General features: G+C 42.8%; 1 protein-coding gene across 1 annotated transcript in view; it reads left to right on the forward strand.

The window, feature by feature from the left end:
* Positions 1 to 22,190, forward strand: part of TMC1 (transmembrane channel like 1) — a 142,254-nt gene that overhangs the window by 78,069 nt on the left and 41,995 nt on the right. Inside the window, exons 9-10 of the mRNA XM_045043143.1 lie at positions 2,441 to 2,539; positions 18,662 to 18,804. Of these exons, the coding sequence (XP_044899078.1) occupies positions 2,441 to 2,539; positions 18,662 to 18,804 (242 nt within the window). The remainder of the gene's footprint in view (positions 1 to 2,440; positions 2,540 to 18,661; positions 18,805 to 22,190) is intronic.

Below are 22,190 nucleotides of genomic sequence, written 5' to 3' on the forward strand. Positions count from 1 at the left end.
CCAGGCACACACACGCACGCACACATACACAGTGGGGTGGGGTCTTTTAGGATCAAAGTCAGAGAGGAGAGTAAAGCAGATAGTGGGTCCAAAGTGAAGAAGGAGGCAAAGCCCTGAGCTGATGCAAGGAAAAGAGTCAATCAACTAAGGCCAACAAACAAAACTGAGGTTGGACTCTTTAGTCATAAGAGGTTAGATGGCTCTGATCTTTGGATGCTTACTTATCACACAGAAGTCAGTTTAGGCTTTATTCGGGCTACAGAGGGTCTCTTAGGTGCCATTATTTCAAAGCCAACTTGTTCAGAACAGTATTGCCGACAGCCAAAACTAAGCGTTTTGAGTGATTTTTTATTTCCATGTGTTTTTTTTTAATATGAAATTTATTGTCATATTGGTTTCCATACAACACCCAGTGCTCATCCCAACAGGTACCCTCCTCAATACCCATCATCCACCCTGCCCTCCCTCCCACCCCCAATCAACCCTCAGATTGTTAGGTTAGAGCACTGGTCTCGAATCCCCATGGTTTTAAATCAGGGCCAGCTTCTGCATTGAGCCTCCCCATGGGCATAACAATCCCAATAGTGCTTTACATGCATGAAGAATTTTGCTTTTAATAGTGCAAAACACTTTCATTTTTTTTACTTGCTGAGCCTCACAACAAATGTAAGAAGTAGACTACAGAAGCATTTTCTTTCCCCTTTAAAAATGTGGAAACAGAGTCACGGGTTGCTTATTGGGCTTAACCGATATCTGAGGGTGAGGGGTTTTTTTCAAGTGGTTCTGGGACTGGGATCATGATTCTATTTTTTGTCCCAAGATTTTGCCTCCCAATCCACTACTTTTATAATCCCTGAGATAATTCGGAGCATTCTACGGCTATGTGGCTCTTAGAAGTCAGTAGACATAGATCAGAAGTCTGGCGAGTCCATTTCTCAAGTGAAAACTTTCAGGCGATAGAGCAGAATGTATGTATTTCATCTATTTCAGATTAACCCCCAGCTTTATTTCTGCTCATGTCTCTAAGGAAACGTGAAACTCCATCACTGGCTATTATGACACTCCTTAGTGTCAGACTCGGGGCATACGTGGAGTTTTATCAACGGCACTTACTCTTTCCCCTACAGCACACAGCCTCCGTGGAAATGAAAGGTTGTGGCTGATTTGTTCCAACTATATGAAATTACAGAATGCCCAGTGTATAGTGGAGGGAGTTAATACGTGTTTGAATTTGGATGTATTCCTAGAACTAAGAAGCATATTGTCTTTGGATGCTTTCTTATAGGTTTGTGTTAGATGCTGTGAGGGGCATCCTGTTTTCTGGGCATTGGTTACCAGCTCCAGCAAAAGAACAAAAGAGGATAGAAACCTCATGTGCTAGCTTTACAGAACCGCCAGAGGCCAAGACTGGTCCCCTCCTGGCAATGAGGCTCCATTTTTCAGCAGCCTCCAGCCCACAGACTCGTTCAGCCTTCCTTTGATCCAAATGCCCTTTCGCCCAAAGGGCCAAGCCTGAGACCTTAATCTCCTTTGTTCTCTGTGGCCCTCAACTTTGGAGTGAGACAGGGTAGGACCCACCTTCTGCTCTGTTCAGTCCTAGGAAGCCAAGAAGCTTCCATGGAAGCTGTGCAGCCTATGTGGAGGGTAGGAGTAGGGGCTGACTTCCATAAAGCTGCACACTCAGGCGTCCAGTCACATTCATACTCCACCCCCAGCCCCAGGGAAGAAATTTTCATATCCTATAAGAAGCAGCATCTGCTTGGCAAGCCTTGTGCCTGCCCTAGCGGGGTGCTTTTACCAGTTCTCACCAAGAAATCTGCCAGGACCCTATTCTTGTCCCCTTGCTGGCTGGCTCGGCCCCTAAAAATTCCTTTCTGAATCTGGTAGCATAAGATCAGGGGAGCAAACCTGAATTAGTGATAAAGCAAATATAATCAGAGTATCCATCTCTCCTCCCATTTGACCCTCTCAAATTGTATAGGTGATTCCCTTGAGTCTTCTCTTTCTTAATATGAAGGAGAGAATCTCCCACCATCCCCAACCCTAAGAAGCAGCCCCACATGAAGATGTGGGTAGTATGGTTTGTTTGAACACTATAGTTCCCCCAAAGGCCTCTTTTCTCCTCTCCAGACCTCCCCTAAAAGAGACCAGTTTGGAGGTGGTGGTGGGTCGTAGGGCTTCCCAGCAAGCCTTCTGGGCATTGTGGTTGGCCCGACTGCTGGTGGTCCACTGAACTTAGAAGGAAGGGTTCCTAGCACTCCCTTTGTTCTTAACTCTGGATTTAGTAGTCAATTCCCAGAAAATGGGACCCCACGTGGAGACCCACAGAGTCTCCATGAAAAAGTTTCAGAAGTGCTTTTAAACAAAACCATTTGTGATCACATGTGTGGCTCAGACTTTGTTTCCAATTATTAACTGCTTTCTTTGCTTCTCTATACAGTACCTCTGGGGTTTGCCATATGGCAGTTTACCTAGGAAAACAGTTCCCAGAGCTGAAGAGGCATCTGCGGCAAACTTCGGTGTGTTGTACGACTTCAACGTAAGTGTCTCCACATAGCTGTGTTGGTAGGAGGATGGATTTGTCCTTACTCTCTGAAGCCCCATGGCCTCCTCTTCTGGGGTAGACGAAGGTCTTAAGAGATATGTCCCTGCCCCTTGTTACAAAAAATAAGAAAGGAAGGAAGGAAGGGAAGAGGGAAGGATGGAAGGAAGGAAGGGGGAAAAAGAGAAAGGAGGAAGGGGAGGGAGGGGGGTGGGAGGAATGAAAGGAAAGAAGGAAGGGAGAGAAAGAAAAAAAAGAATAGGTTTAATAATATGATAATATGATTAAATGGGAATATAGATGACTGAATGAAGGTGAGCTCAGAGTTCAAAGACTTGAAACAAATATCTTTATCTCTGGCTTTGGAAAAGAACAAAGGAAGAATTTGCAAATGTGCTTTTTGAAAAATCTCATAGGATTCTTAGGGAATTAGAGCTTTGCTTCCTAAACAAGTCTATTTAGTATTATTCAATAGTCAATTCCAGACACAGCTAAATATTAAATACTGAACAGTACTAAATATTAACTGATAAATAATACTAAAATGAGTACCACACGATTGTGGTACCTGTATGAGTATGACTCCACTATAGTATGGGAGTAAGTTTCACTCTTTCAGCTGCCCTGGGTGAGGATTATTGTTACGGCAGAGATTCATTTTTACCCATTGAAAAAATCATGTCAAGAGTTTGAGTCAAGTCTGTGGCAATTATTAAATTTCACACATTTCTTTTCTAAATAGTGACCAGATTGGAGATGGTTGGAAGTGTAGAAGACAAGAAAGTAGCAAGGTGGAGATTGGGGAATTGATTACTCAAGGAATTTTTGGACAGTGGCAAATGAGGACAAGCTTTTATGTAACCTGGGGAGTCAAAGAAGGAGAGAAAAACAATGAACACTCTTCATGTTCATAGTGCTGATAGGTATATTTCACAGATATTTTGAATTCTGTCCTCAAACTCCCTAAATTATGAGCTTCCTAAAGAGGGGATCCTATCTATTACACCTTCTTTGAAGCCCTTAATATGATACCCAACCAATAAAGTCTTCGTGAATCTTCTTGACTGACAACCCCAAGTAGAGGGATGATCTGTAGAGCCCTGGAACCATAGAAATTAATTACGTGAGCATTACCAGAAAATGTAAACTTTAAGAAAGGTTCCCAGTCTCTGAGTAAGCACCAGAAATAAGCGTAAGGCTTATAAGCATCGGGAGGCCCAACTTTGTGGCATTTGGAATCTCCGATCATCCTTGTCAGTTGGACTTTTCATTTTCAATTCAGCGCTCATTTCTGGAATATAAACATGCACTGGTTTTACAAAGATAAATGTGACGTGCTTCTCGGCCTCAGGGTACTCACGATAGTAGAAGATAATTGGTCAACTAGTATACCACATGTTGTGTGTTAAGTTAGCAAAATGGAAAAAAGAAAAAGACAACGGGGAGGCCCCAAGGAAGTGATTGCTAGTTTTGCTCGGGAAGGTCTAGGATTTATGAAGGATATGGCGTCTGAGTTAGATTTTACTTCTTCTTGTGTATTTCTCCTTTCTGTTACCCTCCGTCTCTCTTCCTCCCTCTCTCTAGATTTCAAATCGTTTCTTATTGTGTTCTCCTGAATCTAATTTCCTTCCCATTCTCATCTTCTGATTAGCAAGATAATAAACTTCCGGTCTGGTTAGTAAGAGCCCAAACTAATAATATCATTGGCATGTTCTGATGTTTTAATCAAACCAGAGAAAAGAAGAACTGAAAGTCTGAACAAAAGCATGTTTTGTTTGTGAACAAATATTCAATGAAGTTGAAGCACTTTTAAATTTGTCAACTAACTGAAACAAAAAAAGTTGGGGGAGAAAGTCCATTAGCGACGTGAAAGAGATTGATCAGCTGATTGGAAGACAAAGAGGAAGGTGGTTCTGAGGGTCAAACCAGAAGCTCTAACAGGTGAATACAGGAAAAGGCCAGGGGAGAGGGTTTGGGCAACACATAGGCTCGCCAAGATTTTCTTACTGCCCTTGACAGCTGTCTCATTTTCAGTTTGGTGAAATGCAATTTAGCAGCGGATAGAGGAAGACAGAAACCAGAGTATCCTATGATACTCATTTTCCTTTATAATCTAGGCCTGCCTGAAAACAGTTCTAAAGCAATAAGAGAATAGATTTAAAAAAGAGAGAGAGAATATAAACGGCCAAGAAAAAATATGAAAAGCCATTAAAGTGGCGTTATTCATTTGCAGCTTTTCTTAATTTTTCTGCGTATGGTAACCACTCAGTTATTTGGCATGTATCATAAAATAAGGGATTTAAAATTTTTCTTACTTTGTTTAACGTTTATTTTTGTTTGAGAGAGAGAGAGGGCAGGGGAGGGGCAGAGAGAGAGGGAGAGAGAGGAGCTGAAGTGGGCTCCATGATGACAGCAGAGAGCCCATGTGGGGCTTACACTCACGAACCGTGGGATCATGACCTGAACTGAAGTTGGACCCCCTTAACCGAATGAGCCGTCCAGGCACTCCCCACATAAGAGATTTTTAGAGATACAAGTGCTTTTAGACCTCTTCAGTCCCATGTTTCACATTATAAAGTTAGGGAAACTTTGAGTTATAGAAGCCTACTCAGGGTCTTATAGCTATTGAGTGGTTCCAAAAAACTAATTTTCCTGCATTGATTTCCAACAGCATTCTCACTTACTGTTTCTAGAACACAGATCGACTCCTTTCAGTGCCATAGCTATCTCGCTGGGGAGGAGTTGAAACAGTTGGATCCCATTTTCACTTTTCATAATAAATACATAATTCCCAAATTAGCTTCTTAAGTAGAATAGTAGGTTCAATATTTACTCTTGCCCGAATTCTTTACTTGGTCCTCTGAACAATAGAGGTGCCCTCTCTGTATTATAAGATGATCTTCCTGGACAGCACAGTATTCCATCTATCATGGCACCATGGAGGAAACCATCAACGAAATATCCTTGAGATTCCCTGAAAACTCAGAATTCTGCACTTCCAAAGAGCCCAGAGACGCAAGGAGGAAAAAAGACGTGTTTCAGGACTAAGGCAGAGTTAACAAATGCCCGAACGGTCTGATTAAGCCATGGGTTTGTCGCATCTAAGAAGCTTAGTGTGACCGCTTAGCTAAACAATTCCATATAGATGCAGGTGAAGAGAAACAGAAAAAGATTGATAGAATGCTGGGACAGAGATGCAAGCATGACCTCTTGTGGTAGAGGAGCGTATAGGATGGGAAGTGGGGTGGAGGTGGGGCAGTGGAGTTTCAGGTTGGAACCTTGGAACTTCCCTCCGGACCCTCCCCACCGAAGTATCTCCCTGGAGCTCAGTGCTCTGTCATTTGTAAACACATGTCATAACTCATCCACATTCACTTTAATAGGATACAAATGCCATTTGGTATTTGCAAAGGTCGGCCAGTCTGACAGCTTTTCAAAGCCGTGCTTTACAAAGCACCATATTTTCGAGCCTTGTATTGAGTACCTAGTGGCGGGTCTTACCAACCTAGAGGGAAATATATTTTCTCAAAATAGTAAGAAATAGGGAGATTGTCTAATATGCGTGTCATGGATCGAATCAGCAGAAATGATATGATTTGAAGCAACAGAATTGGAAGAATGAGTTTAGGTCAAGAAGAAGAGGACGTCTTTGTTGTCAAAATACTCGGAGACACAAGAATGATATCAGAGGGTGAGATCATCTGAGTTGTGGATAAAGGGAAAGGCACTCAGTTCTCCAGCTTGTGAACGTCTTGTACCTTGCGTGTGGATAAACGCGAGTCAACTTTGCGTCCCCCTTTTCAGCTGGTCGTCGTAGCTGTTGGTGGGGCAAGGCTCTAAAAGGGGCCCTAGAGAGGACATTTAGCACCTGTATGTGTTAAGCAGGCACCTACATTAAGTTTCATCTTCGTAACAACCCTTCAGGATGAAGATCAATAATCTTTTTATAGTTGAGGGAATTGGGACTCGGAGAGGTCGGTCAGTTTGCCAAAGACGACACAGGTAATTAGAGGAGGTGCTGAAATTCAAAGTAAAATGTGGCTGACTTTAATGTCAAAACGTCAGTTTACTTCTAACACACCCCAAGCCGACTCCTTCTGCCCTGCCCACCTGTGCCACATCTCACCCTTGAAGTCTGTCCTCAAAGGAAACTGTCACAGACATTCTGAATGTTCTCAAACAGCAGGTCCACTCCTTATTTTATGAGTATCAACAGGTTTTTTTTTTTAAATAATAATCTTCCAGAGCGACGGCATCTCCCCTCAGTTCTCTTAAGTTCCTTCATGTCTTATGGTACTGACCACATTTACAAGAGATATTTTTGCGATATACATATGGAATAACTCATCTTTTTTTAAGGGATGTTTTAGTAGTTCAAATACGTCTTTATTTTCAGAGAGTGCCCCCCTTTTTTATTGAGGTATAATTGACATACAACATTACCTTGGTTTCAGGTGTACAGCATAACGATTCAATATTTGGAGACATTGTGAAATGATCACCACAATAAGACTGGTTCACATCTGGCAACATACATAGCTACAGAATTATTTTTTATTTTTTGAGATGAGAACCTTTAAGATTCACTGTCTTAGCAACTTTCAAATATGAAATGCAGTACTACAAACTATGGTCTGTGAGTTGTACGTTACACCCCCCACGACTTGTTTGTTTTATAACTGGAAATCTGTACATTGTCACTTCCTTCGCCCATGGTTCCCATCCCCAACTCTTGCCGCGGGCAACCACTGGTTAATTCTCTGTGTCTATGAGCTTGTTTTTTTGTTTAAGATTCCACATACAAGTGAGATTCGATGTTCTTTGTCTTTTTCCATCTGATGTATTTCACTTAGCATAATGCCCAATGTCTATCCATGTTGTTGCAGATGGCAAGATTTCCTCATTTTTATGGCTGAATAATATATGCCAGCATGTACCACATCTTCTTTATCCATTCCTCCATTGACAGACACACAGGTTGTTTCCGTGTCTTGGCTATTGTAAATAATGTTGCAGTGACATGGGGGTGCAGGTGTCTTTTGTCTTTTCAAGTTAGCATTTTCATTTTCTTCAGATAAATCCCAAGCAGTGGATTACTGGATCATATGGCATTTCTATTTTTAATTTCTTGAGGAACCTCCATACTGGTTTCCATAGTGGCTGCACCAAGTTACATTCCCATGAACAGTGCACAAGGGTTTTTTTAGTGAGCCCTTTTGAAGGAGCAAGTCATTTTTGGCTTCCCAAGAAACACACACAAAAACAATATTAGATGCAGGAGATACCTGGAGGCAGGGTGGGAATACCTACAAACAAGAAAGGAGAGAGGAAGCATGAGTAGGTGGGGAAAGTGTCCAGATGGCAAAGCCAGCCTGACTCCTGAGAAGGGAGAGAGGAAGGGAACACTGAGTAGGAAGAATCTCAAGATTGCAGTACAGCTCTGGGAAAAAAGTCTTGACGAGGCTAATGGTGAATCTCCAAGCAAAGTCTGTCCATTGGAGGAACCCCATATCACTGGCTCTACTATTTCTCACTATTCTCGGTCATAGGCTGGGGGCCACCTGGGAGGATGTGGTCTCAGGACGAGCACGCGATGTTCCATTCTGGTTGATTCAAAGTGGTGGCATCTGGAGGCCATCTCCCAAAGGCTGTCTGAGTAGCACACCTGCATGGCTGCTGTCGGGGTCTGTGGGCTTGAACGTGTGACTTGGTTCCTCTACTTTAGGTCAGAAGTGTTGTTGTTGTTTCTTCTGCTGCTCTTAGTTGCAACAAGCTTCAAGTACACCAATATAACCTCTTTGCTTCAGCCCTTGTCTCAGCCTCACCCAGAGCTGGCTCAGCAAAGACCAGACCCCTAGATGATAAACATCTAGTGCCCTCACCGAGGGCAAAAGTAGGACCCCGAGGCAGACTGCTAAGCCTCTTGGGACAAAACTAGGTTTGTAGATTACCATGCTCATCAAGACAGAGGATAGTTCTTCCCTGCAATGGAAATCTTAAGAATGGAAGGGGCCAGGATCCTCTCCTCTGTACCCATAGTGAGACTCCTTAGAAGACTTCACTGAACAGGGTGGGTGCAGCTTAGCCAAGGGATGCCAGGGTTGGCAGCATCCAAAGGTTGTCCATCCCTGGCCGCCATATTTGCTTCATTTCCTCAGTGTCCAGCCCAGGTCCCTCTCAATAGGCTCATTAGGTTCCATTAACAGAAAAGCCATGTCAGATTCTGCTCTCACTCATAGTTCCTCTTGCTTCATAGGCCTCTTAATCTGCTACTCCTGGACTTCTTGATACACATTTATAGCTTGCAGTAGAAGAGATCCCAGGGTCTGCTTTTGGCTTTCTTGGGATCCATTTGTTCTGTAGACCTGGAAAACTGATTCTTTCGGGTCTTCACTTCTATCAGTGTTTTCTTTAATTCGACAACAACTTCCAGTTTTCAACATCTCAAGTTGCACCTGGCCAAACCAAAGCTGACCTTTCTTTTTGCAAAAATTTGGGATGCTTATGATCCTGATGTCATACTTACAACATGAAAACAGCATCTGTTCTTTGGATGTGGTCCCAGAACAAGTCTTCTTTTCATTAATTTAGTGAACATTTATTTAGTATTTGCCAGATGCCAGATAATGTGCCAGGTGCTAAGCAAAGGTGAGCAAAACCCAACAAGGTCTTTGCCCTTGGAAACTTAAAGTCTAGTCGAGTAGTGAGGTAATCACAAAAATAAATGTAATTGCAACTGTGCCAAGTAAGAAAGGTAAACAGTATTAAGCGAACATGCAGCAGGGATCCTGACCTAGTTCACAGCCTAAGAGAGGGAAGTAGAGGATGGCAGAATTTTTCTGAGAAAGAAACCCTTGAATTGGGCTCTGAAGAGTCAGTACGAGCTCCCAGTTTGAGAGAGCGGAGAGGCATTCTAGAAAATGAGGACAGCAAGTCAAAGGACCTATGGTGGGAGAAGATTGCCTCACTCAAGAGACTGACTGGAGGTTAGTGAAATTAGACTGTGAAAGGGCGTCGGGGGGGGGGGGGGGCTTGGCCTTACAGAGATAGAAGGGGTATCAAGATGTGTGGAACTCTTTAGAATCTAGGTCATGATACTGTGTTTTTCTCAGAGAAGTTGAAAGTAGTTTTAGGGAGTGGTGGATGAGTAGTGGCATTATCAAACTTGAAACGTAAAAAGGTGAACAGATCAGAGAGGAGGAAATTGAATGTGAGGAGACCAAGAAGAGTCTAACGATATGTGAGCATATCATATGTCGATAAATATCAGTAAGTGAGAGACTAAGATTGTTTGCAAGATCTCAGTTTGCCTGATAGGAATTTGTTGACCTCTGAATATTGGCTGTCAACCTAATAGATTAAAGGCTGAGCCATTGAGCCAGATTAGAACTTCACAATCCATTAAATTATATTCCATAACACAACCGAATGGCATCACATTTTGAGTCTGATAACGTCTGCTGTGAAAATAGATTACTTAAAGTCACATTTGAAAATAATTCAGTAAAAACTCCATCCTATGTTCCAGCATCATGTATCTCCAATAAATATTATTCGCTTATGAATTGTACTTGAAATTAATTACATTCATTGATTTTGTTTTGTTCAGTTTTTAAGTTTATTTAGTTTTGAGAGAGAGAGAGAGAGAGAGAGAGAGAGAGAGAGAGAGAGAGTTTGGAGGGGCAGAGAGAGAGAGAGAAAGAGAGAGAATCCCAAGCAGGCTCTGCACTGTCAGCAGAGAGCCCAATGTGGGCCTGAATTCACAAACCATGAGATCATGACCTGAGCCGAAATCAAGAGCTGGGCTGAGTCATCCAAGCGCCCCTACATCCATTGATCTTAAATGTTTGGAATAAAATATATGCTGCTCATATAAGATTGAAATTTTCTAAACTTCATTTTTTTTCAAGTAGTTTCTTATTTTCTCTACTTTTATTTTTGTATTTTCATTTGTTCATAACTTCTTTTAAAATAGATAATAGTGAGGTGTCTGGGTGGCTCAGTCAGTTAAGCATCAGACTCCTGATTTTGGCTCAGGTTATGATCTCATGGTTTGTGAGTTCAGGCCCTGCATCGGGCTCTGTGCTGATAGCACGCACCCTTCTTGGGATTCTCTCTCTCTCTCTCTCTCTCTCTCTCTCTCTCTCTCTCTCTCCCTCTCTCTCTTTCTCTCTCTCTCTTCCTCTCTTTCTGCCCTTCCCCTCCCCCAAAAATAAATAAATAAGCTTAAAAAATAGATAATAGTAAGGTAATTCCCACTATAGGCTGTGTCTATACAATCAGACATATCTCTCTTCATATATGAATTTATGATGCTTCATTTTTCATTACTTGAAAGAATTAGTAGGCAGATTTAGAAGATTGGAAGTCAACTGAACAACAAAACCCCATAATATAATGCTTTTAATCTCCATCTTGTGAAACAAAAGACCATTTTTCTCATTTGGGATGAAAATATATGTAGAAGCTCATTTTATAGCACTGAGAATTTCTTATTTTACAAGAGTTTTAGACAATTAGTAGAGAAAATTAAGGAGTTTTGCCAATGTGAGTGTCTCTCAGACACTTTCTTGGTGTTTTGATTCATTGTTATCATCATGCTACTGTCTTGAATGATTGACTCTATTTTATTAAAATGGGTAGTAGAGAGAAGAAAAATGGAAAAAGGTAGTTTAGATGATAATTTGAAACAGCTTCATCTCACTGAGGACTGTTAATGACCACCGGAAGCAATTTTTCTATTCAATCGGTCATTCCACAAACATAAGTTGAATGTGAGATGCTGGAAATACATAGATAACTAATATATTTTCCCTGCCCACGGGGATCTTTTGGTTTAATTGGATGTGCAAACAATTGTCATACACTGAGACAACCTCAAGCCAACAGACACATGTCCTAGGCACAGGGAGGCATAATGGAGGGAGGATTCTGTGTTACATTTCACTGGAGTTCAGTTTACTGGAGACTTGCGAAGCCCCAGAAAGCAATAACTCTATTTTTCCTCTGAGTTCTGAATGATTTGTCTGAGAGGGGAGGCAGATGGGCACCAAAATTTCACATTCATTACTAATAGGGACCAAGTTGGAGGGCTAATCTGGGACTCTTAGCCAAATGGTCTTGCTAATATGGGACTCCAAATCCATCTTACCCCAGGAAAACTTATTTCCTACTGGAATAAAGTTATATTTGGGCTAAGCAAGTACAGCTAATTCATGCCAAAAGTATCGATTGGGGAAGTGACAACACCTCCCCTGGGACAAAGTGAGTAGAGGGGGTGGGGCCCCTGGCAAGTATTTCATCTAGCAAAGCTCTGTGCACCTGGAGGAAATGACCATTTTCCCCATAACAAGTTGCTCTGGTCTAGAGGTCAGTAAAAGGTTTACAGAGGTAGTTTAAACAGGTTTTAAAGAAATAATAGGAACGAACTAGGCTCTGAAATGGGGAGGATAAGTGGGAACAGCATTCCAAGCGAGGAACCCACGTGCACAATGGCATGGAGGCAGTAAATAGTGCTCTGCACTCAATACCAAGGAGCGATTCAGCAAAGCTGGTATTCAGGGAGTAAGAGTAGCATACTTAAAGACGAGCACATCATACAAAAAAGGGATCTAATCAAGGAGGACAGTGTCATTAGGCGAAGGAGTCAGACTTGATTCTGTAGGTGGTGGAGAACACAAAGAATTTTGAAATAGGATGGAAATGTGGTCAGTTACCCTTTAGAAGATTCCTTGTGAGGGGCGCCTGGGTGGCTCAGTCGGTTGAGCGTCCGACTTCGGCTCAGGTCATGATCTCGCGGTGTGTGAGTTCGAGCCCCAAGTCGGGCTCTGTGCTGACAGCTCAGAGCCTGGAGCCTGCTTCCGATTCTGTGTCTCCCTCTCTCTCTGCCCCTCCCCTGCTCGTGCTCTGTCTTTCTCTGTCTCAAAAATAAATAAAAACATAAAAAAATTTTTTTAATAAAAGAAAGGTTCCTTGTGAATGTAGGATGGACTGGGTTGGACTTGGCGTAAGATGGAGGTGGAGAGGCCTGTGAATGGCAGTGACCTATGGAGACGGCATCCGTATCACATAGGGTCATGAAGCTGAAACTACAGGACTTTGCTAGTCACTGCATGTGACTTATGGGTAAAGTGGGAAGATTATGGAAACATCCAAGTTTCTGACTGAGGTAACAGATGGACTTGTGGTGTCATTACCTGGGATAGGAGGAAGACGCCAGTTTGGGGGAACTTTTGAGTCCAAGGTGTCTGTGGGATATCCAAGTGAAATAAGATGTGTATTGGGCACCGGGCACAATGTCTAGAATTCCCAATATTAGTGTCAGTTGTGGACAATGACACAGAAAAGACAAATGGGAATGCTCTTTATGGAAGCCAGCAAAGCTAAAAATGCAGGGGCACCTGGGTGGCTCAGTCGGTTAAGAGTCCGGCTTAACCAGGTCAGGTTATGATCTTGCAGTTCATGGGTTTGAGCCCCGTGTCAGGCTATGTGCAGACAGCTCGGAGCCTGGACCCTACTTTGAATTCTGTGTCTCCCTCTCTCTATCTTCCCTCTCTGCTCACGCTGTCTCTGTTTCTCCCTCAAAAATAAACATTAAAAAAAAATTTTTTTAATGCAGTGTAGAATCATGAAAAGAACTCCATCATGGGATTTTGACAGATTTGAGTTTGAATCCTGCTACTTACTACCGAAAGACATTAGACAACCTCTCTGAGCCTCTTAATTGTCGTATGTCAGAAAGTGGGATTAATGTCTAACTAGCAAGCTGATGTGAAAAAATAAATGAGGTTATGTGTGTAAAGTGCTAGCACAATGCCCGGCACGTGGTAGATGTTTAATAAGCGTGTCTTTCCTTAAATGCCTATTCAGGGTACTTAACTCATGAAAATGCCCATTTCTTAAAGGGACAATAAAAGAAGAAGAGGGAGCCCGGACAGGGACAGCACGGTATTCATAAGCCAGAAAGGGACTCGGGGTACCGGTAAAGTCAGCTGTCTGGGAAGGAGGCAGAGGCACAAGGCACTGATACATGAACGGGCACTAAAATCAACTGTCTGCTTCCTGGCCTTTTGAGGACCTGAGTTCATGGACTACAGTCCTGGGACAGGTAGTTAATTCCAAATACTGAAAACTAGAAGTTCTGCTAAGGCTCAGCCCAATTTCCTCTTCGTAATCTACATGCGCCCTAGCTAAGAGCGCTGGAGTGTCAATTTCGTCTCTCTACATCAGGGTTGTAGCAAAAAGAAAGGAAACTCAGTGGCAAGCAGAGCATGAGGCAGAAGCTTGGTGAGTCTGGGTAGAGAGAAAGAGCGAGGTCGTGGGCCGGATCTCACCTAGGTGCCGGGCTGGCCGCCATCCTTGTGAAATTAGTGTTTTGTTTTGTTTTGGGTGTTGTTAGCATTCTCCTTGCTTCTGTCCACTTTATCAGATAATCAAGTGATGCCATGCTTGCAACTTTTTGGAAAAATGTATTTATTTATTTATTTTTGAGAGAGAGCACGAGCATGGGAGGCACAGGAGGAGAGAGAGAGAGAGAGAGAGAGAAAGAGAGAGAGGGAATCCCAAGCCGGCTTGGCACTCTCAGCATGGAGCCCAACGTGGGGCTCGAACCCACGAAACCATGAGATCATGACCTGAGCTGAAACCAAGAGTCGGATGCTCAACCAACTGAGCCACACAGGCACCCCCATACTTGCAACTTGCTTTAACACGAAAGTATAGATGACTGGTAACAATACAGGGAATGGTAGAAATACCCCCCCCCCCCCCAACACACACACACCTGGTGCCACTCTCCCTTCACATGTCTTCAGCAAGCATGGTCAGAAATCATATCTTCCCTTCCACTAGTTTTGAATTTAAGAATTTTTTTTCTTTTTCTTTTCTTTTTTTTTCTTTCTGTTTTTTTTTTGTTTGTTTGTTTGTTTTTACAAAATAGTGGTCTGACGGTTACTACCAACTATAAAGAGTTGCTAAGGCCAATGAAATTCATTTCCCATCCCAGGGATGGAATGTCATGTTTCCCAGTGGGTATTTATTTGTAGTCATGAGAAACGCCAAAGGGGTGGAGCTCTAATGTAATTTCAGGTGACAGATCCTTACGAAGGGGATATTTTGCATGCAGAATGTTGTTGGGGGCATCCGCCATCCCCTTTAGGGATAGGTTACTCCATCAATGTATAGTATTGGGGAAATAGTAAATTCTCAGAGTTAGTTAGATAAACAAATACATGAGTTGATTCCTAGACCAGCTGCAGCATTCAAACAGAAATTAGAAGCTTAATAGACGATGTGCAAGCATAGAACCCAGAGTTGGACGGGAATGGTTCGTGCTCATTTGAAACTTGGCTCTGACTGTGGCTTCTCTGTCACAGATTTTGGGGTGGGAGAGTGCTCCCACAGGGAAAGCCATGCGCGCTGACATGGAAACTGAATAGAACTTTGGCTAGGCTAGGAGTCGTTGCTATTTTAGTCGCTTCCAGATGTCTGCCGTTGGAGTTTGAAGGGAAAAGGAAAGATGTGTGGAGTGTGGGGGGCCCACGGGGTGGAAGGGGAGGGTTGTTTAAAGTCACCCTTCAATATGCCACTAAGATGACTTGGAAAAAGCTTTTTAAAATTGTGTTCTTCAGTAGTGCCTCTTTCATTTACATGCTTGGCTGCTTAGGTAGTGATAGGCAAATGGAAGAAACCTTTGTGAAATAATCAGGATTCCAAAGAAGAAAAAAAAAAAAAAACTACAAACCTTATGCCTTTTGCTTGCCATCTAATATGTATGAAGTGCCAGCCATTGAATGGTACATACACCAGAGGAGCCAGCTGCCCCAGTAGCTATTGTGCTAACCTAACAGGCTCACCAGATGTTTGTTATGTATCCACTTTCTCCTTTCATGTTGTTTTGGAGGTGTTTTTTAATCCCAGTACTGTCATTATGAACTAGAAAAAGATGTCAGGTTGTGATGGTTAAGGACGTGAAGATGAGGCCCTTTGAAATCTTCAGAAGGGGTGTTCAGGTCCTTCTCCAGAGGTCCTGGCACCAACATGGATCCGTCCAAGGGTGTAGGTCAACAGGCCCGGCTAAGTTGGTAGGGTTTCTTGTTTCTTTGCATTGCTGGAAAGATATGGCCCTAGCGTGACACAAGGGGTGGAAAGCGAAGTGTGGGAGAAGCGGTACAGCACAGCAGTCATTAAGTATATGGATTTGAATCGGACCCAGTTCAAGTTCAGACGGTCACTTACTGGTTATGTAAGTGTGCACAAGCTACTTCACCTCTTTGTAGCTCAGTTTCTTGGGGCACCTGGGTAGCTCAGTCAGTTGAGTGTCCAACTTTGGCTCAAGTCAAGGTCTCATGGTTTCTGATTTCGAGACCCACATCAGGCTCGCTGCTACCAGTGCGGAGCCCGCTTCAGATCCTCCGTCCCTCCCCGCTTCTCTCTGCCCCTCCCCCACTCACACTCTGTCTCTCAAAAATAAATAAACATTAAAAAAAATAAAGCTCAGTTTCTTCGTCCCCAAAGTAGCAATAGGGCTATTGAGTCTTTCTATGACTTACCATGACTGGGTGGGAGAGTCATGGTAAATAACACCCCCTACCTTCTTTAACCAGGTTGTGAGATAACCAGAAATAAGACAAAGCCTTAGTTGGGTGGAGGTCAACATGTCAGCTTTATTATTACTAAGGCTGATTTTAAAGATGGTGGCATGTCTTTATGGGCAAGTGCACTTCATAGCCAGAACTTTCTGCCCAGCAGCTCCAGAGCACAATAGGACGCCCCCTCCCGGGGTAGAGCACCATGTGTGCTGTCTCTGGATGGGGAAGAGAGGTGGCCTGCATCATCCCCATTTCTTCATCTATGCTTTGTTATCAGACTGGTTTCTCCTCTCCCCGGGAGGAGAAGGAAGTAAGGGGGATCTGGGAGTGTTACATTTTACGGATCTTCCCCACATGGAAGGCAACACCAAGAGTGGAGGAAAACCATTAGCCCTAACCATAACAATGCCAGAGGGTTCTTTCGAGCATTCTGTGAGATGAGGAAATGTGTTTGGCAAATACTAAATGCTCAGCAAAAGTTATTGACTGGGAGTGCCCGGGGGACTCAGTCAGCTAAGCATCCAACTCTTGATTTTGGCTCAGGTCGTGATCTCACAATTCCTGATACTGAGCCCCACGTTGGGCTCTGTGCTGACAGCACAGAGCCTGCTTGGATTCTCTGTCTCCCTCTCTCTCTGCCCCTTCCCTGCTCATGCTCTCTCTCCCAAAATAAGTGAATAAACTTAAAAATCAAATAGTTGAGAGGAAGCAGAGCCCTGAACTAGATGGGTATGAAACAAAAAGATATCATTGAACTAGGTGCAGAGATCCTGCCAGTGATTATTTTCCTGGCCTTATTTCTGGGTCTTGGGCAGTTGATCAGTCCCTCTCTATGTGGTTTCTTATCTTGGGCAGAGATTAGCCCATTTGCTTCCTCAATTTGAGGTTTCTACTGGTTCTTTTTTTTTTTTTTTTTTATTCAAACAATTTTTTTTTAATGTTTATTTTTGAGAGAGAGAGACACAGCGCGAGCGGGGACAGAGCAGAGAGGGAGACACAGAATCCGAAGCAAGCTCCAGGTTCCGAGTGTCAACATAGAGCCCGATGCAGGGCTTGAACTCATGAACCATGAGATCACGACCTGAGCCACAGTTGGATGCTTAACCGACGGAGCCACCCAGGCTCCCCTAGGTTTCTACTAGTTGTTTAGTCCCAGATTTTCTTTTGGGTCAGATTTCTTTTTTCTTGAGCTGAAAAAATGCAGACAACAGGCAGGGGTGGTGCAGGGAAGTCCTTCAGTTTTTACCTACGTCTCTCTCATTCCATGCTGACCCTCTTGGAAACTCATGAGCTCCTCTGAGATTTTTTGGCTATTTTTTTCCTATTTTTATTTTTTCCTATTTTTTTTTCCTGCTAATTCTTACACAGTATTGGGACATAGACTTGCTGCAAATTTTGAAAGCAATCATTATTCCAGATCTTTTTTGGCCTCTGTTTTGAGCCAGGCACGATCTTCGTTTAAGGCAATTTTCTAAATGGCTTCTCTTCAATCTTCCTCTGGGAATTGGCATCCAGGGGATTTCCTCCTCCTCCTCTTCCACCCTTGTTCCCCACTTCTGTCTTCTTCAGTAATGGGCTTTCAAGTCCCTGGCTGCGGATAAATGATGTTAAAGGTAGCCAGTTGGACTTTCTGAGGTTCAAGGGTGACTCACTTGATCTCCAGAGGAAGCCTCTGGCAAGTGATTACTGTCTCACTTCACAAAACATAGTAATTTTAACTTCTTGCCACAGAAGTTAGAAGGAAGCTGGGGAAGTGTATATGCAGTGATACAGAAACACGCTTCAAAGCTGGGAGTGAAAAACACAGTGAATTCGAGGAGAGAAAGATGAACACCATGATAAAAGAAAGAGCATCAGAATATGCCAATGTTCTGAGTAGAAAGAGGGTCACTCAGGTAGCCTTGGGAGATGGCGATTCCAATTATCTGGCAGATAATCGTAAGGAGAGAGCATGGCTTGGCGTGACTGAACATGCTTGCTATGGAAGAATGCTCTCATGGTCTTGATGCGTACAAGGCTATGCAGATCGGTTCCCATGACATCTCACCTGCTCTACAGGTTTGCTCAGTGTGAGCTGAGCCACTCACTGCCTCTGTAGTTCAAGAAGAAGCAATCTAACTGTGGCTCAGGTGACTGGAAGTGGACACCTGCCACCACACTTTGAGGAAACACATCTCAGATCCTCCCCAGATGTGCAGCAGGCTCCTCACGTTGGAAATCTAATGACACCATGAAGTGTGTTTTGATGTTTCAATCAATGGGCATTTCACGGTAATGGCTCCACAGCTGAGCAAGCCTGTATTCGGTTAAAAATTTGGCCTATTTAGAAGTCCCTGAACCTCGAGTAAATCAAGAGCCTTGCCAATCAACGTGGCAGTGGAGACATTTGCTCTACGAGGCAAAAACAATAGGGCTCAACTCCCAAGTTGGAAAATTCATGCCATTTTGCTGTTTCTCTTAAAAGTCGATCTTTTTTTCTTTGAGTTGTTCTTCATAACATCTGCTAAGTGGCTTTGTTGTTGGATTTTAGGGCTTGGCGCAATATTCCATCCTCTTTTATGGCTATTATGACAATAAACGAACAATTGGATGGATGAATTTCAGGCTGCCGCTCTCCTATTTTCTGGTGGGGATCATGAGCATTGGATACAGCTTTCTGGTTGTCCTTAAAGCGTAAGTTTTATTGGTCTCTTGGGAAGCAAGCAATGATGTCTAGAATCAAAGGGAAGAATTAATTTCAGAATTGGATATAATTCTTATTCTGTTTTATACCTAGAGGATATTGAGTCGGTAAGAGATAAAATGTAGTTTTAATATCGACGCTACTGTTAGACTATGACATCCCCAGAACAAAAGGGGTGAACTCAAGTACAGGCCTTTGGATCACCTCACGGGGTTGCACACCTACCCTGCGTTTAAGCATCTTTTGAAGAGATTGCCTCTTTGGATTTCAAGGTATGGATCAATGTTGCAAGCAAGACAGGGAAACAGCTGCTGGCCCCTGTTTTTGTGTGCAGAGAAGTTTGCACGTTGCAGAATCAGCTCAATAGGCAGAAATCGTTCTCTGTTCATTAAACAAAACAAAACAAAACAAAACAAAACAAAAACAGAATAGTCATTCAACCAAAAAAAATCAGTTGTGTAAGACAGCAAAAACGAAGGGGCCCAATGCGACCATCATGATGAACTGCAGAATCATGGTTTATCTTGGAAGAACATTTATTAGAGCATGGAGAAGACTTTCATTGGAGAAGTGATAATGATGCCATTCATTTTCCCCCCTGCCTGCAATATATGTGTAACACCCTGTTCAAAGACATTGCAGAAACCGACTACAGCCATCTGGGGCTTTGAGTCATCTATGTAACCCTCTGACTAGTTCTCTGAGCTAGCTTAGAAGTCTCAAGACATCTCAATTAATGTCCCGGCCCTTTTATTTGACCAATGACAAGGTGAACTGGCCTTTTGTTTCATTGCGGGAAAGGACCCCTGCCTGAGGGTCCGTGTCACCCGGTGCAGGAGCTCTCTGGAACGGTCCGTGACACGCTTTGTGCCTTGTCTGTCAAACTTACTGGTTCCACTGGAGAACACTATTCCTATTTAGTTTTCAAGTCCTGAGAGGACTTGAAGAAAGCCTTAATGTAGACCTCACTTCCAGATATTGATCTACCTGTCCAAATGCAATCAGAGATCCTAAGTGTAAGGTGTCTGTCTACCTAATAAAGTATTACCACATTCCAAAATCTATGCTATTTCTGGTCTTTTAACCATTCTGATTTGGAAAAATTAAAATCAGGGGCGCCAGTTACATTCCAGAGATCTCAGGAGTATTGTTTCTATGTTGGTCCTTCAGTCAATTGCTAACTTGATTTCCCAAATCACAATTCATGTATTTATTCAGTTATTTAAAAATTGAGCAATTGTTACGGGCAATCTGGGTAGAGGGAGCTACTCAGTGCCTGAGGATTTAATGGTGAGCAAAATAAAGTTCTTGCTCTCGTAATGCTCAGTTGAAGTAACAGTCTGTAAACTAAGGAACAAACAGAGGTTGTGGCCAATATACAGTTAACATATATATTATATCTATGGATATAATATATATGTTATCCTTTGCAGTCAAATATTTGCCTCAATTTCTTCTTTCTCAAGAATGTAATCCATGCTATTTAGTATAGTATAGTGCTTACTATAATTCCCCCCCCCCCCCATCTGTAATGGGCTTATCCTGTGAGCTTCTAGAGAGTTGCTTCCTACCTGCCTTTCAATCCCCTTTCCCTTCCTGACTTTTCATTTTAGCAGAGGCTACATTGTAGTGACCCTGTTGGCTTAGGATTTAGGGAAGCATTTATTTGATTTATTAAAAACCTTTATATACATCCACAAAATGACCAAGTAACCTCAGCATGTAAACAGAGATATAAACTTGTCCAATGCAGGAAGTCCAGTATAAAACCCTGGACAAAGGCATTACAGCAACAGTTACTTACTACAACCTCTCACAAAGGGGGTGCCTCACAAAGGGTCACCTGGGGCGTTCAGTCATTAAACATTTGACTTTTGCTCAGGTCATGGTCTCATGGTTTGTGAGTTCAAGTCCCACATTGGATGAGCTTGAGCCCCACTGCAGGTGAACCCTGCTTCTCTCTCTGTCCTTCCTGGGTTTCTCTCTCTCTCTCTCTCTTTCTCTCTCTCTCTGCCCCTCACTCACTTGTGTTCCCTCCCTCTCTCTCAAAAAAAAAAAAAAAAAGATACAACCTCTCAGAAAAGCCAATGATAGGTTAAGGTTGCTTCTCATAGAAACAGTAGTTCAAAACTATAGCTTTCTTGAAAAGGGAAGAATTTTCATAGGTATGTACACTTTTTCCCTCTACGGGCAAGGGATAGAGCTGTCCATGGAACGTTTTATAGATATCTGGGTTGCCTCTCAACAAAAATATGCTATAAGCAGTTTGTCTTTGGGATCTTTCCTTACTCCTTTCAGCATCCCACTTGCCCTTTCTTGTCGATTCCCGCACACTAGGTGTTCCCGGTTTGTTGGTGCAGCTCACGCTCCCTTATCTGGAAGGCTGTCTCAGCTACACAATTTTGCCAGTGAAGCTCCATTCAAAACTTAGATGTTTACCTGAGGCCCTGCCCTTTCCTCAGCGACAGCACAGAAATGGATAGTGGCATATTAATCAAGCAAATAATTTTCTCTCTAGGTTAAACCATTGGGAATCTTTGATTTCAACACCTTTTGACCTTCAAAAAAGCATTTTATGTGATTCGACGGATCTCTTGGAGTCCTAGCTTGGGCACCAGAGGGACATCAGAGAACCTAAGCCTTTGACCTCCCTCTGTGGTTAACTGCTGAATAACGTCCAGCAAATCACTTCATAATGTAAACCCTTAGCTTCCCCATCTGTGAAAAAAGAATAATACTAACTACCTTGACCTTTTGCCCAGTTTTTGAGAATGGACAAATATGGTAATGTGCAAAACACAATTTCAAAGGATAAAGTGATAGACTGATGAAAAGGATAATTGTTTTCAGGTTTTTTTTTTTTCATAACACATTAACTCATTTAAAATATATAAACCTCTCTAAGAAGGGGAGCTGAGGGGCGCCTGGGTAGCTCAGTCAGTTGGGTGTTCAACTTCGGCTCAGATCATGATCCCATAGTTCATGGGTTCGAGCCCCAGGTCGGGCTCTGTACTGACAGCCTGGAGCCTGTTTTGGATTCTGTGTCTCCCTGTCTCTCTCTCTCTCTCTCTCTGCCCTCCCTGACTCTCACTGTCTCTCTCTCAAAAATAAATAAACATTAAAAAATTTTTTAAAAAGAAGGGGAGCTGAATGTGGGTGACCTCAGAGATGCCTGTCTTCCTATCATGTCAGCTTTATGTCATTGTGTTTCTTTCCTTTTTGGTTCTATATCACTATAACATTCACAAAACCAAACCTTCTGGGATCATTTTATAATATGTATCATATGAAATTTTAATTTTGCTATTTATAGTAATAAGGGGAAAAAAGGAAGTGGAGTGAGTGGAATATAGATCTCTAACCACTGAAATAAACT

Source organism: Felis catus, chromosome D4 (assembly GCF_018350175.1).
Source record: "Felis catus isolate Fca126 chromosome D4, F.catus_Fca126_mat1.0, whole genome shotgun sequence".
NCBI lineage: Eukaryota > Metazoa > Chordata > Mammalia > Carnivora > Felidae > Felis > Felis catus.